This window comes from Clytia hemisphaerica, unplaced genomic scaffold (assembly GCF_902728285.1).
Source record: "Clytia hemisphaerica strain Z4C2 unplaced genomic scaffold, Clytia hemisphaerica genome assembly, whole genome shotgun sequence".
NCBI lineage: Eukaryota > Metazoa > Cnidaria > Hydrozoa > Leptothecata > Clytiidae > Clytia > Clytia hemisphaerica.
The window spans coordinates 2,733,162-2,750,657 of record NW_027103595.1 but is presented as its reverse complement, the minus strand read 5'-3'; the positions used below and the strand labels follow the sequence as shown (position 1 = coordinate 2,750,657).

Sequence of the window (17,496 nt, the reverse complement as noted above, 5' to 3'; positions counted from 1 at the left end):
CCCAATTAGGGTTGGCGGCCATAGAAAAATTGTTCTGTTTCGTCACCGTCCACATCATATTTTCTGCTGATCTTCCGATGGGGAGAAGCAGGAAAAAATCCAAAAAAAGTGTGCTTTTAACGTATAGCTTATTCTCTAGCTCTTCTCAACAAAACAAACAAACACATAAACGAAACAAATGACATTTGTAAATTAGATTGAAACCACAAGGGATTAACAGAGTTATTTTTTTCTATACTTTCATAGTGTCCTCCCCCCCTGGATTCAGGGGGGAATGGGTTTTGAGGTCAAAAGGACGTATAGGGGGGAAAGAATTTTTTTTGAAGTCAGGGTGGTGAAAAACGAGGGGGGGAATGGAAAATTTTCATTCTAGGCATGGGGGGAACTCACCAAAATCAATTCAAAATTGAAAAACATCTGGTTTTATGAGATAATATAGCATAATGCTTAGTTTTATTAATATTATGGTTTAAAGACAACCATCCTTTCCATTTCTTCTTGAATTAGAACTACCTTAGGGAAAACAATAAGCGTTAAGTTCATCAAATTACAGCTTTTTAATTTTTTGCTTGAGGGGGGGGGACAGAGAAATTTTTGGAGGCAGGGTGGGGAAAAATGCGGGGGGGAATGGAAAATTTTCATTCTAGGCATGGGGGGGGAAGAGACCCTGAAGGACACTATGACTTTGCAAGAACACAACAGTTACAACACCATTCGTTTGGTCACAAGTGTTTCAACCGGTATTCCAACAAAGCCATATTTTGGTTTGTACAGAAATTTTGCCCGCTCAAATCTAAACAACAAAATGGTCAATCTCACTAAAGCAAAACATTGCGGCCACGGCATTTCCCTGGATAAAGATTCTGGTCAAGTGACCATCCGTGAGTTTAGACCAATGAAAATGCTTCATTTCCCCGGATTAAAGTTGTGTCTACACTAACGCGTGCGAGAAATGGCTAGAAAAAGAGAGAAAAAACCGGGGAGTCAAATTAAATTTTGCTCCCTTCTTGCGGCAAACATAAAAGACTTTAAGAGGCCATTTATTTAAGAAAGGGGTGTTATATCATGAATAAATTATGTAAGTAAGTGATATTTTAAGTAATAAGTTCATTAACAATTTTGTTTTGAAGTTTGTTTTTAAAAACAAAACCTCCGTGCTAAATGATAATTCAATTTTCTTAACTTATGGACCCATTTGGAAGTATTTGTAATACAGATCATTTGGCAGTTCAGTTGCAGCCTATACAAGAATTGGAATCTAAAGTCTGAATGTGTAACTCATTGCCAGTGACCCCGCAGAGAAATTTTTAGTCGGCAGACACTGGCTTTTAGTTTGTTTGGAAATAGTTTAATTTTGAAATGTAATCTTCACTTTAGATGAATACTTTTATTTATTTGGATTCATGAAAGGTTCAAGGTTTGTTTACTTTTTATTTCAAATTATTTCATTGATTTATTGAGCTGCAATAGCTGATTGAAAAACGAAGATTTTTGATAGTTATCAGCGTGGGCTTGGCCGCCATTTTGAATTTCAATTTTTTTTCTCATGTACTCTGCAATTTAGAGATTGTTCGTAATATGCGATTTGGCTTACGCGTAATTAATACTTGTGACAGATGCCCCTAAGAAAGCCTTCGGCCTTATATTATGACTCTCGAGCTCCAACCCTAACCCTAACTGATAGTAACCAAACCCCGTCTAGGTCCGCAGATTGAAAAATTTCACTTGCATCCTGGTGGATGATATCGTCTGCCAACCGAAGTTAACATGGTCATGCATCTGAACTGGATTGGGCTCTGACAGTTGAATTCAGCTTTAAGAATTGAGTGAGACAAAATTTTGGAGCTTTACAAAATAAGGAACTTCTTTTCTGAGACTTCAGAACTTCTCCCTGCCCTGGGCACCACCATACATTGTGAAAGTGATGTTGGTTGAGGTCAGTTGTAAATGACTGATGGGGTTTTTAGGAAGCGCATCATAGTTTCCCACTGTACATATATACGGTGAAGTCGGGTAACTTGCATCAGTGGAGGGAAACTTGCATAGACATCAAATGATTGACCAATGAAAGAAGCAAAATTTCAAAACAAATGAACTATGTAGCTCCGCTCGCAGATCTACTCTACCATTTTTGTTTTGATTTAACTTTGTATTTTAATGACCGGACAGGTCATTCATTCTCCATGTGAGTAGAATTGGGTAGTCAGTCCAAGGTGCTGACGCGGCGCTCATTGTAAGCGTCTATAGTTGCAAAAATAGGCCTCAAAGCCTCCTAAAACTCAACCAAATAGAAATAGAAATGTCACAGATCTGCTAAGATTGTTGATATATGAGAAATGTGAAGTGTTATGTTTGAAAAGAAAAGGATGTAGTCATCACTAAAATTTCCAAATCAAAACAATATTTTGCTCTTGAGGAATCTTTTAGTTGACCTTTTTACTGTGAACTGGAAATAATAAAAAGAACCTTTTGAATTTAATGTGACTGCCCTACTACCAACAAACTCGGCCCTGCCATCACGGCAATTAAAATGAAAAATAGTTTGTGCGTGTAGCCTATTTGGGTCTGGAGGGTGTGTTTGTGATAAAAGGACGGGGAAACCCGGCCGATTAAGCACACTAAGCACTTGAAGCGTACTAAAGTTGTAAAATTTTAATTATGGACTCAAGAACATTTTCATGCATTTCATGTGTTGTGTAAAATTGCTTCTCTCATTTTGCTGCTTTTTTAATTGAAAGAATTGCAATGTTAACTGAACTTCTTGTTTGATAGATGAACTTGTTCAATTTGAGAATAATACCAAGAATTTCATTAGAGGTTTGTTTTAACTGTTTTGCGGATCCAGTGTCCAGATAACAAGACGTATGTCAAGGTTAGACGAATCTGCAGTATACTTTTAACTTCCAAGGATGTAAAGTTACAGCACGTTACTATTTACACCAATAGCCTGCCTGACAGTGGTCAGATTACTAGGACAAATGTGTAGGGTTCAAGTTTCTTAAATTTGGGCGTATGCAGGGGGGGGTCATGCAGTTATTATATAAACACTATGACAATTACTACCGTGGTGGTATACAAACCAAAATTTGGGAAAACAGTTACTCCACCAGTGGACTAACTGCAACATGGGTGGTGCCTAAGCCCAAAATTGTCGATTTTGGTAGGATATGGTGTACTAAGTGAGCACATTTTTCAATTTTTCACTTAAAATTTTAGGTTTTTAAAAATTCCGGAAGCAAAAAAATTCAAAACATTTTTTTCAAAAGTCAAAAAAAAATCACAAAATTTTTTCTTCAATCAAGGCATGAAAGATATTTTAACAAACTTGGAAAATGATTGAGATATTTAACTCTTGAACGGTCGTTAATAAGACATACCCAGTAAAATGGTATCAAAAATGAGGAATTCAGTGAAAAAATTGCCAAATTTGGCATTTTTGGGTCGGTATACACCAATTTTGAGGGTAAAATCAGTTAGTACACTATGGAATAACTGCAAGGATGGTGGTGTCTGTAGAAAATATCCAAAATTGCAGTTACTCCACATAGTGTCAAGGAGAACTGCAAGACCCCCCCCCTTGCATATGTGATGTCAAAGCATGTTGTATTTAAAGGTTTAAAAATGGTAGAATTTAGCTGTGACAGATGATCAGTTAGTGAAGTACCTCAATTTTAAGCATGTTCAAAGTTCACAATAACAACTTTCTTTTTATTATGAAAACCAATCGAGTGAGAGCAAGTCATAAAACTAAAAGTCAGCGCTCCGTGGTTGTGACTTAAGTTTACAAAATTGTTAAGATGAAATAACATACTTTTTTCTACGTCATTTTTTAAGTCTCTTCTTATAGTCTATAGGGGAATTTTGTTAGATTTTTTGGAATCGCTTGACTGTTTTGTTAGAAGCACTTGTTATACATTTTTGGAAAGCTAAGGGGTAGGGGAATCGAAATTACTATGTTTCCAATTTTTTTTCGGACACTTTGGTGTGATTTTCGGACAAATATGACGGTCTTAAGGCAAAAATCATAGGGTTAAAAATTAATGAAAATTTTAGCTCGAGAAAACGGAGACCTGTTGTATATTTTTGGAAAGCTCTCAAAAAATTAAGATTAGAGATATATTGCAAGTATAGGTGATTTCTGTGCCTAACTCGAGATATTAACCCTTGAAAACCGTGTTTTTCAGCCAGAAACAGCTATTTTGTCCAGTTTTTGCGCTTTTTGAAGCTCAATATCTCGAGTTAAGTGCTTCTAACAAAACAGTCGAGCGATTTTACAAAATGCCCTCTACTATTAGGAGAATGTGTCTTTCTATAAGGAATTTTATAACACTTCATGGCAGATTAAAAATTTTAAAGGGAAGAATGAAATTTTCAGAAGATGCTTTATTTGTATGAGGATTTCTGTTTCCGTAAAATTGCGATTTCCCATGCGAAATGGTGGCTATGGGTATTTCCTTTGTTCTTTTGCTATTTTCTTTTGTTCTATGTGATTTAAAGAGGCTTCACAAATCGGAGTACTTCCACTAACTGATTATTTCAATGAAAATTGTTGAAATGTTTACAAGGTTTTACAACTGTTTGCACACAGTTTTCAGGCTGCATCGTTTGAGGCGTGTGATAGCACGCGCACACCTCCACACACACCTAAAATCTTTGAGGAGAGTGATTAATCACACGCCATAAATTTGGATTTTACTACTTAAAGTTATGCCTAGCACTCCTTATCACACGCCTAAAGTACTTTTTAGGAGTGCGATTGACCACACGCCTGGAATTTTCAAATGGCAAAGCCTGAGTTTTGATTCCCATTGAAGATGAATCATATTTGGTGTATAATACTTTGAATTTGTTTTTCTGTAATGTATATGGTCAGGGTGTAACAAAACACTAAATGTGAGGCGCCCTGCAGATGCGCCTTGTTTGTTTGCAATGGACATGTGTATGGTATTCATATATGAAAGAAATATAAATTTTTAAAATTTTCTACATCTAAAAAAAGAAAAACTGGAAACTATGACATTCTTGCTGGTAATTTCATTATTATGATACCTGCCAACTAGAATCTTGTAGCCCATCTCCTAGGCAATTTCCTATGTAGTAAAAAAAGGGAATTCCTGTATGAAAAGTGACATTTCACTAACTAGAAATGTGAATTTTATTTCCTGTTTTACTGTGTCCTGTTGCCACCAAACTGTCCTACCTCAACTATTGACCAATATAGACCCTGAACTAAACTTATAACTTATGTATATTAATTTTGGCATGTACTTGAAATTTGGCGGTTAGTTTAAAAATGCAATTCTAGCGGATATTTAAAATTAGCCAAACTGTTAGGTTGGATATCTTTTAAGGTCTGACTCCTTGGATTTTTATTATTTTAATGATGATTAAGAGTGACAGATTGAAATCGACTCCATCAAATATGAAGAAAATAAAGTAATCCTCCAACCCCCACCTGAAAAAAGTCACCCCACCTGCATAGAGTTACCCCACCTAAAATTTGGTAGCATCCCGACCCCCATCAGCTTAAAAATTTCTGAAAGCCTCCAACTCCCAAAAAAAGAATTAGTTTTACCACTATGGTATGATTTAGGGCGGTTTTGATTTGGCTGATAAGGAAATTTTAGGCACTTTTTAATGAAAAATAACTTGGTATTTTGATAGTTTTCAATAAAAAATGCTGATTTCATATAGAATTTCTATCCTTAAAAGAATTTTGTTAAATTTGGGGGATATAAAATTTAACAGTTGTTAAATGTAAATGTTTGAAATTTTAGCGGGTATTTCATTTTGCAGTTTTTACTAAAAATACCTTGTGCTTTTTGAGTGAAATTTAGATTTGAAGAAAAAAAATTGTAGGAAAAAGATCTACGGATGAGAAGACATCATTTAGATCAATGCACCACTGGATTTTCCGAAAATTTGCCAGACCATTGATTAACTGACTGCTGCACGTTGCAATGTTGCAATTTCCAAAGTGGCAAATATTTCCTAAAACATCTGTTTTCTTTATATCTTTTCTGTTGATTCAGCCTTTCCTATTCTGTTTTGGCAAATGTTTGCTAAAAAGAGCAAAAATTCTTGTTTTTATTCAAAACACCTCATATACATTATTTATGCACAAAAGTCAATTTCCTGGCAAGGTGAATCAAACAGAATAAGCCAGAGGCATTTTGTTTCATGCTGTGAGCTCATTGGATTTGTAAAGAACTGTATTTGGTTGTTTTGAGTATGGTTTGGGCTATGAGAATGAATTTTTCACCTCCAAAATGATAGTTTGATAAACACAGCTAATTAAATTTTGTTTTTCTTTCACACTTTCACGCTTTCTCAAAAGCTGCAAACCTTTTGATTTTAAGTATTTTACAACCTGAAGGCAGTGCTAGATCCCAAATTTTTAACTGCAGATTTTATTTGAGACCAGAATCAGACTCACAGGACGGTCCTCCTGTTTTAGTTTTATATTGTGAACTGATTGTTTACATTGAAATTAAATTTTGACTCTCTTGCATTTGTCAAACCCATTTCTTCATTCATTTGTTTTGAGTGATTTTATTCGCTTGGGTAGGAAAAGTATCCTTTAAAAGGATCTTGAGGTTTATGTTCTTCAACTAGAAAATTTAATCTGCAATCTAACTTTTCAGTCTTTGAGTAAGCTAGGTAAACCTGCTGAAAATCTTCTTTAATTCATGTTTTTGCTCTCTTTCGTTCCTAGTTTATCTGTGATCACAGTCAGAGGCAACTGAAAGTAACTCTTTCGTTAACAACCAACTGAAGATTTGGGAGGGCACCATACTTTCTCATCAGATTGTGTTGCTTACCCTCGATCCTTCTCTCTAATTGTTGAGCATTAAGGAGTAAGGCATCAAGTATATACCATTTTAGAATCTGTGGTATGGTCTACCAAATATTTGCTACTAAAATTTTTTTAGCAAGATTTTCAGTCCTAACTTTCTATCTCAAATCTTAAGTTTGTATATAATGATGATTTGTATGGGTTTCCAATCAAAAAAAATTTTTCAGAAAAAGTGGCTTTTTATTCAAACAAAGTGGGTATTTAAAACTGTATATCTTCTGAAAATGTACCTGGTCATTCTTTAGATCACACCTGTTAAAACACGGTTATTATTCTGATTAGAACTATTAAAACTGTCATTCTTTTGATTTAACCTGTTGAAATAGTACTGAACCAATTGCTGTCATAAAGTAACCTATTCAATCTGCACCAAGCTGGATATTTTCTTTCATTTTACTAGTCTTTTCTTATTGACAAGGGAAAACTTGTGTAATAGTTTGTGCTAAATCTAAAAATCTTTTCAAAGGTGCTAGAAATTTGCAATGTCTTTGTTGAAAGTGCATTAAAAAAAAAGGATAGTCAGAAGGGCACAGGAAAAAGTCTTAAGTTCCCACGGGTGGGAAAGTCAAATTAAAAGGGTGGGAAAGTACATGTTTCCCACGCGTGGGACCCTGCAATGTTTTACTCTGGTGGGAAGTGCCAAATACCACTCTATAAAATCCCACGTTGAAAAAACAAATTCCAGCGGTTTAAAACTAAATTAACATGCAAGAGGTGGTTGCTCTCGACATTGTGCTGAGAATAGTGAAAATGAAAATCACACGCCTAAATTTGAACTTCACACCCAGCTTATCAAAAAGTCAAATCAAAAATCACACGCCGAAATTTCAATTCCCCACCTAGCTATTACCAATTATTTGATAAATTGTTAAATGTATTCGATCATTCGTGAGCATTGGCTCGATAGCTCCCATTCGTTCTGTCATGTACTTGCGCTACTTTGAGAATCCCGGCACTTTGTCACAACAGCGGAACAACGACGTGATACCGATTGAACGGCCGCACGGCGGATGACGATTCCACTGAGCTCTTGCAACGCAAGTCCATTGCAAACGAACGAGGCCGCCCTTGCGGGACGCCTCACCTTTAGCGTTGTGTTACACACTGATCGAATACCATTGAGTTTCAAGCCCGAAGGGCTAGAGGTCAATCTCTAACCTTTCTCAGGCAAGAAAAATTGAAGCCTTAAAATATGCGCCGTATTTTTGATGACGGATCGAATCTAGCAATTCCTTTGTTTTCGAGTGATATATTTTTCAAAATGAAGCGGTAAATTTTAGTTTTAATCTTTCATTTGTGTAAAAACCAGGCGGGTCGCTCAAGGCCGCGCAACTTTGGTAGGATTTGTTGGCTTCAAATCCTACCAAGGAGATTGACCTCTAGCCCTTCGGGCTTGAAACTCAATGTCGAATACACTCTTATAATGTTAATGATTTGCATACGATCTGAACAGTTTTGACCCAATTTTCACTTGTGGTTTTTTTTTACGCATGCGTAGTACAAGTATGGGTATTTAATTGTACTTTCCCACCCTATATATTGTACTTTCCCACCCTATTAGTTTGACTTTCACACCCTATTAATTTGACTTTCACACCCTATTAATTCGACTTTCCCACCCGTGGGAACTAATGCTTTTTTCCTTTGTCTGTCTTGACCTTCTACGTTTTTAGAGTTTTGCAGTGTAAGTTTTCGTCGACTATATAGTTGCTAAGTGTTTATTTGAAATTCACACCTAAGATATATCAAAAAGACTCTAAAGGGGTTTCCGCAGTGTGATATTAGTAATACCGATGTATCGATGTATCAAAATATTTTGGATAAAGTCCAGGGTGTGAAATCGAAAATCCTAAAGATTCAAATTTGTACCCGAATTTTATTGCAGGGAAATTCCAATGGGGGAAATTACGTTTCACACTAGCGTGATGTGCTTTTTCTCGTAAGAAGGGTTTATTTCAATATTACATGTCTAAAACTTCAGATTAAAATATTTTTTGAAAAAAGTCCGCAGTGGGATTTTGCGAATCCTCCGGCTTAAAAAAATCCACTTTGCAGCTTGAGAAAAATTACGCAGAGCAAATAATTTTTAAAATTTCCAGCGCTGGAAATGGGGTTTTCCTACCCATAGGATCTGATGACTTTTTCCTGTGAGGGTGATTTAAATTTTTTCTCCTCAATTGTTCTTTTCTTTGAAGTTATTTCTCACTGGTTTATTAGGAGCTGAAAGCAGTACCTCCTACTTGGAGGATCAAAAATGTTTTTGTCTGTCAAGGCTGGAAAATTCTTTTTTATTATCTAAAGGGTTATTATGTTATTAGAATGGTTTTCTAGTGTTTAATGTCTGGTGTCTGACTTTTGATTTACCTTCAATGAGACCAGCCCAATATTTACAAATATTACTAGGCAAGTATTCAACGGCCTTGAAATTCTCACTCCAAAAATTAACAAGAATTCTATTGCTTTTTCAAGGACACCATGGCTGGTTTTGATTATGGGGTTTTTTATTAACACAAAATTTTTCAATTCGTGTTAGTAAAATGACAAGTAATATTTGTGTAATAAGGTATTTAAAAAAAGTTTCGGATTTAAAAAAGGCATATAAACTTGAGGATCCTTCATCAAATGACAAGATTTTTCGAGAAGATTTTTCGATAAATTTTTTCTTCAAAGTGAAATCTATTTCTTGATACTTTCCTCCAAAATTCTGCAGCGACTTTTGTCTAAAAATTGAGTCCGAATTCGCGTGTGCTTCTAAAAAACTTTCCATTTTCTAGCTTAAGAAAATATCTTTCCAAATCAAAAACTAACGAATAACGAAATGGAAGATAAACCTGTTTCGTGGGGCTAAGTTTAATTTAATTCTCGTTTATTAGAAGGCTATAAAATTTCAATACTGATAGTTAGAATGTTCAGAGCAAACTTGAGTTCTACGTGAAAGTTATCGGGCGAGACTTAGAATTTATTTTGATTCAATTTATCAAAGAAATGAAAAGACTTTAAGGACCAATTACCGACAGATTCAATTCCTTTTTTCTTAATACCTCCTTGGTTTTATGCTCTCTCAGAAGAGGTTGTTATGTGATAGATTTCCATTCTGTTGTATCCATCTCAAATAAACATTTTAGTTGCTTGGATCCTATTTAATTTACTTTTCTGATGTAATATTGATTTAATTTGCTTGTTTATAAGGACAGAATTAGGAACAAACAATCTCCCCTATCTTTGGGAAAAATGATTTGTTTTCAACAAGTAGTTTGCAGCAACCATTATAATTGTCAATCGAACATGATGTTAATCAGTTCTGAGAGAAGGAAAACCAGATTTAGTTGTTTTAGGCCACTATAAACAATTTAACCTCTCAGTTCAACTTATGATTAAAGTCCATTAGCATTAGGTGTGTACGTTTTTTATCTACCATGTGGAAACCATTCTCAAGGGAGTTATCATTAATAACGCGGAGATGGTTTCCACATGGTTGCAAAGAAGAGTGCACGCTTATAGCTAATAGGCTTTAAATCTGTAGTGAAACTGTGGGACTAAATCCAACCTAAAATGGAGGGTGCTCATCATCTATTTTACATGCGAGAATTTATTTCGCAAGAATCATCAGATTTCTTACAATCCTCATAAACGGTTTTCGACCCTTTCGAACTTATCAGATGTAGAGATTTGTAATTGTAATTTCATTGTTTTTAACGAACGTTGAACTCCTTCGCATGTTTCCGACGTACTTGCCCTATTTTCTTAAATCCGCCAGTGATCCTTTTGCTAATACACTGGTAGCATGTTTGCCTTTTAGTATTAGTGTTTCATTTGATTCTTATTTTCCAATCCTTTGGTATGTGATTTCTTTAACTAATCATTTCTAGACGACTTATAAATGGTCGAGTGTTACCACATAATGAAATCCAGCAACACTCCATATTATTGGATGAAATTCGGCACATATTATTTGCTTGTGTTCGTTTAGAATTTGGCTTCTAACACCTAACCTGGTCAGATGGTAGAAACTTTCGCGATTTTCTCAAATTTTAGCCCTTTTCGCGAAAGTAAATGTCTTGCAAGGGTCATTAGCGAAACTTAATGCTCTCAAAAACTTCTTAACAATGAAGAAAATCTGTTTCTATCTTACTCATTGAGTAATTGTCCGTGTGAAGCCATTTTTTCGTGAGAACATTTTTATGTCTTTTATGTCTTGATTCACTAAAGTTAATGTTCGCGAAAAATGTTCTTCAACAAAGTCCCGAAAGTATACGTCGTAAATTTGGCGATTTTTCGACCTCGCGAAAGTAAAGTCACCTATGGGTGTTTAGAATTTAATTAAATTAATTAAGTTAAATTAAACACCTAATCTGGTAAGATGGAGGTGCTTGGACTAAAGCAGACTATTAATTGTGACAGTAATGACACTAATTTGATTCAATTTTTTTAATTTCTTCTTTTCGTTTTCAGTACGTGGTTCACGACCAGGCAAAACCGTCCAACTTACAGAATCAGAAATTAGAGGACTATGTTTAAAATCACGTGAAATCTTTTTAAGTCAACCTATACTATTGGAATTAGAAGCACCTTTGAAAATATGTGGTAAGTAATTTGTTTTCATTTATCGAAATTCACGATTTTCACGTCTTTTTGTGTGATTATAGATATGGATTTCTTATGTAAGATTTTTTTCTCAACTTCAGTTGAGGTAAAATTTGAGAATGTCTGCCCGTCTGTCTGTCACCTCAAAACTTTGGGGCAGGTTGGAGACTTCAAAAATTGTCCGATTCGGCTGAAATTTAGCACACTTGTTCCTTGGTGAATATCTAGGGTTTTCTTTTCCATTTTTCATAAAATTTTCATTTAAAGGGCGTGGTCATGAGTTTTTCGCCAAAACGAGGCTAGAACTTTCCTTTTATCAAAATTTTTTGGGCCTACAAGTAATTTAAAATATACTGAAGTTGAGCAAGTGCGGTTTGTACGTTCGACAGTTACAAGAAACTCATAAGTGCGATCTTTTTAAGCTATTTTGATTTTTAGCTTTTCAAACCTCTTTTTCAATCTTTAGATGAATATTCTAGGTGATTGTAAAAATACATTTTCTTTTTTGCTATCATTACACTTTTATTTTTTCGTAAAGTTTCATTTTTGTGTAACCTGTATGCAATATTTTCCCTGTTATATAATATCATTTTTCGCACCATGTATGATATATAAACAGCATTTTCTAAGCTTTAAAGAATTTCTTTAACTTTCTTTTGTTTGACCTGGTTTACATTCTACATGAAACTTTCATGTCAACAGAACAGAATAATCCGCTTTGATTTCCTTTTTACGTTAATACTAGGAAAATGAACATGAATGATGAATTGAAAAATGTGTGAGAAACAGTAATATTGATTAAAATTTCAACAATGTACTCCTTTTTTACTATTAATTTATTCATAAGTTCTTTTTTGTGTGATTTTAAATGATTACTTTTCTTTTTGATCAACCGCAATAGGCTGCTTGACATTTCGAATTTTTAAATTCTTCTTTCCTCTGTTATTACAAAGTGGTTTACTCTATTCAAAAAAATTGAATATTCAAACTTATTTATGAACAAGGTTTTTCATCGAAATCTCGACAACAACCAATTTTATTTTAATTTCATAAGAATTCAAAACTATTGAGTTTTTAACAAGTTTCAAAAGCCAAGAACTTGTCATTTTTATCATATATCATATATGTATTCGAGAAAATAATTTCTATAAGTAACTTCACATTTTGAAATTTCTGAAAACGAGTTCTCACACGTTAAATTTTATTATTTTCTAACTAAAAGTCATAAACTTGATTCGACGCGACAAGATAGTTCCACAAAAATACTTGCGGGTTTTACTCAGGACCACAAAAGGTTTCTGCAGGTCAAATATCTCAAACCATCTAATTATCCCTTCAAAGTTGCAAGAAAGTAAATTGATTGAAGAGGTGATTTACAGCTTGGTAAATGAAACTTTTTTGATATCTTGAACCTTAATCTTGAAATAACAATGACGTGTGCGACGCAGAGCAAGCAAATCATAGTGATTTCCCCTGGCAGCCCTTGGCTATAATACCTTAAATCAGTATATTTGTAATAAAACTTTCTTTTTTCTTTCCCTTAGGTGATATACATGGTCAATATTATGATTTATTACGTCTCTTCGAATACGGTGGATTTCCTCCTGAATCGAACTATCTATTTCTTGGTGATTACGTGGACCGTGGAAAGCAATCTTTAGAAACGATATGTTTATTGTTAGCTTATAAGATCAAATACCCGGAGAACTTCTTCTTGTTACGTGGTAACCATGAATGTGCCAGCATCAACCGTATCTATGGATTCTACGACGAATGTAAGTTTCCTTCCTCTTTTCAATTTTATACAGGTCGACTCTAGGCTGCGCACATCCCTAAAGAAAGTTTTTGTTATAAGGTACACGTCTTTTTATAACAACAAAATTTTTGAAGCCTTAACTTTTCGGGGTTCAAGCCTAAAAATGTTCTTAACATGTTCTTATTGTCATAATCCTTAGTTGCGCAGGCCAAAGATTAATACAACAATTTATAATTTTTCCCCGAGGTCGATGCCAAACCACTGCTGGAAAGTGGGAGATCTAATTCCTGGTGAAAGCTCAGAAGAAGCAACATCGAAAGTTTTTTTAGTTCAAATTTCAAGTTCGATAAATAATGATAAAACAACAACAATAAAAATAATAAGGTGTCCGCGTCCGGAACGTCGACGTAGTGTTTCCATGGTAAACACTACTGGAGTTTTTTGTTCCCTCTGCGGGGTTGGAGTATATTCCAACCCCGCAGTTTTCCATTCTACGGGTTTACATTCAGCTTGCCAATTTATATGTTAATTAAAGTTTCTTTCGATCCGCGACATTGTCGGCCGACTCCTTCGGAGTCCAGCGGGCGAGTGTTTATTTTTTTGCAAAGCTGCGTTGAAACAGCTTCGGTTCAGTAATTTTCAATTGTTCATTTTCATTTGTATTCAGCTATAGTTTTTCATTGGGCACCATGACATTATTTTTAGCATTTTTTGAGTATTAATGTCCATTTTTGTAAGAAAACAGGTGTTTTAGAGCCCACAAAGTTAAAATGTTCTTAACTTGTTCTTAAGATTTTGGCTACCGAAGCCTTCTGTTTTTATATAATTTGCTCTCATAAAAAAGTGGACTTGACGTGCAGACGTGGAGATTGAATTTGACCTGGCTTACGAAAAATTCTGCACTGTTTACAAAAAGGAATACATCATCTCCTCCCACCTCCACACGAATGCTTTGCCGTATAAAGAATTTACATCATGCTATTAAATATGTTTTAAAATGCCACGCTATGTGTTTGAATGCATTCAAGCTATTTAAAAATGTTCAACTAAATAGCATCAGGAGGTCTTTTTGACATATACTTCCCGTTCTATTTTACTAACTTCCGTTACAGACGGTAAAGCTTAATTTAATGACATTTTTTGACACTAAAAAAGTCTGATAAGTTTTATTTAGAGAAAATGTGAGTCCTTCCCATTTGATGGCATAAAGTATGCGTGCTGTCAACTTTGTGAATCGGATTTTCTAATTTGGACGACCGCTTGTGAGCAATCAATACAGTCAATTATTCGAATCTTTCTCTAATTCTGGTCGTTTGAAGATCGAATTAGAGAGAGTCAACTGTATTTTGTTGCGTGATCGAATCTTAGGATTATTCAATATAATTTACATGAAAAATTATTAAAGTGCATCGGACGCTAGCTTTGTCATTCTCCAAAGGATTTACGTGTTGCTAAGCAACAAACTTCTAGATCCCTCGGACAGTTTCTATTTCCCCAGACGAAACCACATAAATAAATCAATAAGTTTTGCGTCCTTTTACAGGCAAACGACGATATAACATCAAATTATGGAAAACGTTTACAGACTGCTTCAACACTCTACCTGTGGCAGCCATCTTGGATGAAAAGATTTTCTGCTGCCACGGTGGTAAGTTTCTTAAAAACCTTGGGTGCATCTATTGGTTGTCTTTAAATCCTGAAAACTTCTTTTGATTTTCAATGAGAACTGAAGTTTGCGAATAACCTCTTGCCTTTTGTAACCTTATCTTGAGCATCTATATATACGAGGTAATTAGGAATTATTTTATCACATTGTACTATAACATGCTAGAATTTGCCAAATGATCAAATCTGGTTCCCCTATAGGGTAATGTTCTTAACCAAATCATCAAAACCTTTTATCCTTTGCCAGGTCTTTCACCGGATTTGCAATCTATGGAACAAATCAGAAGAATTATGCGACCAACCGATGTTCCTGACCAAGGTTTGTACCATCATCTATCGTTCTTTCAGAGACCTTTTGGAGATTTTCCGAATTCTTTTCTTAAAACCACATTCTCGAGATTTAGATAAACTACATTGAAAATAGACTTAATAATTGTTTGCGAACGATTGTAAATTTGTATTAGAATTAACAACGGTTTCAGTAAGAATACATATCAAATGCTTGTTTTGTCAGCACATGTCTTTCAGAGGCTTCTATGGCCTGAGTTTTGCTTTAAATGCCCTCAAATTGTATACCAATCGACGCAGTATTTTACGCAGAATTTCAAAAATGCAATAAAGAGTTTCTGTATCAAGTTTCTGTTATGGCCATACAATGAAATATTTTTTCAATTCGTAGGATTACTGTGTGATCTTCTGTGGTCCGACCCAGACAAAGAAGTGTCGGGTTACGGCGAAAACGATCGTGGAGTCTCGTTCACCTTCGGTCCCGACATTGTTGCGAAGTTCTTACACAAACACGACTTCGATTTAATATGTCGGGCACATCAAGTTGTCGAGGACGGGTATGAGTTTTACGCCAAGAGGCAATTGGTAACGTTGTTCTCAGCGCCCAATTATTGCGGTGAATTTGATAACGCTGGTGCAATGATGAGTGTCGACGAAACGTTAATGTGTTCTTTCCAGGTATGACTTTTATATACTTGTTTTCATGTAGTCGGCACACAGTGTCCTCTCCCATTTTTACTGGGTAGTTGTTACCTAAACTTAGTTTAGGTAAACTTTCATGATCTGAAAACTGCGCGATTGATAGATTATCCGATTAGAGTTTTTAGAACTACTAATTTTTCCGTTTTAAATGAATCTTTGCATTGAAACGGTATCAATTTTAACATAATAATTTGCAAACAGTGAATTTTCAGCTCCAAATTATTTCTGACCTGGTCCACCATGTTTGCCATCGCATTTTCTGCTACCATCTTCTTTATCTTGTTTTATTTTTCCAATTTTTAGATTTTGAAACCTGCAGACAAAAAGAAATTCCCTTATGGTGGATTCGGAGCAGGCCGCCCTGTTACCCCGCCTCGAAATGCGCCCGGAGCTGGAAACACGCCAAAGGGTAAAGGGAAAAGATGAAGTGATGGATGACTTTTAGTCAACATAATCACTACCGAATGAATAAAAATCAAATAAAAAATAAATGAAACATAAAAACGTATGTATCATATGTATATGTAAAGAAAAAATTGGACCTCGATGCGTCGAGAATGTGTTTTTTGGTTTTTCAGTTGTATATAGTCAAGCGGCTTTGTTTTTTAAAAAAAAGAGGTAGTAACACTATTATAGCATGAATGTAGTAGCAAGCAATGTAAGAAAACTGTGTTATGTTTTCGTAGTACTATTATAACATAGTATATTATGTTTTTGTGGATAAATAACAACGTAATGATATTATAGCGAGAAGGATATGATTTTAATTTTTTTGGTTAAGTATTGTACTAATGCACTGTGCACAAGTTTTTAAGGAATATCTATCTATTTTCTGCGGAAACGTGTTATTTTGAGTTTATCAAGCTGTTGAGAAAGGTGGCTTTAATAACATTTAAGGCTTAGTATTTCGCTATAGCTACAGGCGCTCGAGTAATCAATAGAAGAGAAACTTTTCGTGCATTTTATTGGTAATTCCATTTCTGGAAACCTCCTCCTAAGGAAATTTAATCATATAGAATTGTAATGTGTAATGCAGAAGTACATACAGAAAATTTCAATACCAGGGCACCGTCCGGGCTATGGAACAGTATGTCCGCTATTTCGAACTGTCCGTAAAAATTATTTTAAAGATCAATAATTCTGATAAGTGGAAACAACTCAAAATCTAAATATAATTTCTAATCTATTATGTATAACCATCTAATAAGGAATTTTATTAAACTGATGATGTATATTATATTATTGAAAGGGACAATTTTATTTGCTTTATTTTGTTTTGTTTTTTCTGTCCTTTGTTATTCAAACTTTATCAGTTTACATAATGTTTTTATATAGAAATTTTCACTTTTTCAAAGTATTTCATGTGATGTTTATTGAAGGAGTTTGAAAGATTGTATTGGTTACCAGACCTTCTCATTAACACTCTTTTTCTTTTATAAGAACAATTTTATAAATAACAATAAGGCTCAAAATCACTAAAAGAATAAGAACAAAGCCCAGCCTCATCAAAATCTACTGGTTCTTGTAAAAAAAAATAGTGTACTTGTCCAAACCAAAAAATTTAAACTCCTTTCATAACTACCGCATCGTGTATTTTTGTCAGTTCTTTTATTTTATGAATTTTTTCTTGTCTCTATCAAAAAAA

The 17,496-nt window shown here is 34.6% G+C and overlaps 1 protein-coding gene across 1 annotated transcript; it reads left to right on the top strand.

Annotated features, from left to right (window-relative positions):
- Window positions 1-679: 679 nt before the first annotated feature.
- Window positions 680-16,604, top strand: LOC136801807 (serine/threonine-protein phosphatase PP1-beta). The gene is made up of 7 exons (XM_067058473.1): window positions 680-881; window positions 11,309-11,440; window positions 12,985-13,215; window positions 14,740-14,844; window positions 15,109-15,180; window positions 15,541-15,827; window positions 16,155-16,604. The coding sequence occupies exons 1-7, from the start codon at window positions 680-682 to the stop codon at window positions 16,275-16,277; spliced, it is 1,152 nt and encodes a 383-aa protein (XP_066914574.1). The 3' UTR covers window positions 16,278-16,604.
- The last annotated feature ends 892 nt before the right edge of the window (window positions 16,605-17,496 follow it).

What these genes read in the sequence shown, in the direction of transcription:
- LOC136801807 (XM_067058473.1), top strand. Translation starts at nt 680, where the DNA reads ATGACTTTGCAAGAACACAACAGTTACAACACCATTCGTTTGGTCACA. An exon ending in GATTTTCTGCTGCCACGGTG is followed by an intron (nt 14,845 to 15,108) that starts GTAAGTTTCTTA and finishes ATCCTTTGCCAG; the next exon opens with GTCTTTCACCGGATTTGCAA. An exon ending in AACCGATGTTCCTGACCAAG is followed by an intron (nt 15,181 to 15,540) that starts GTTTGTACCATC and finishes TTCAATTCGTAG; the next exon opens with GATTACTGTGTGATCTTCTG.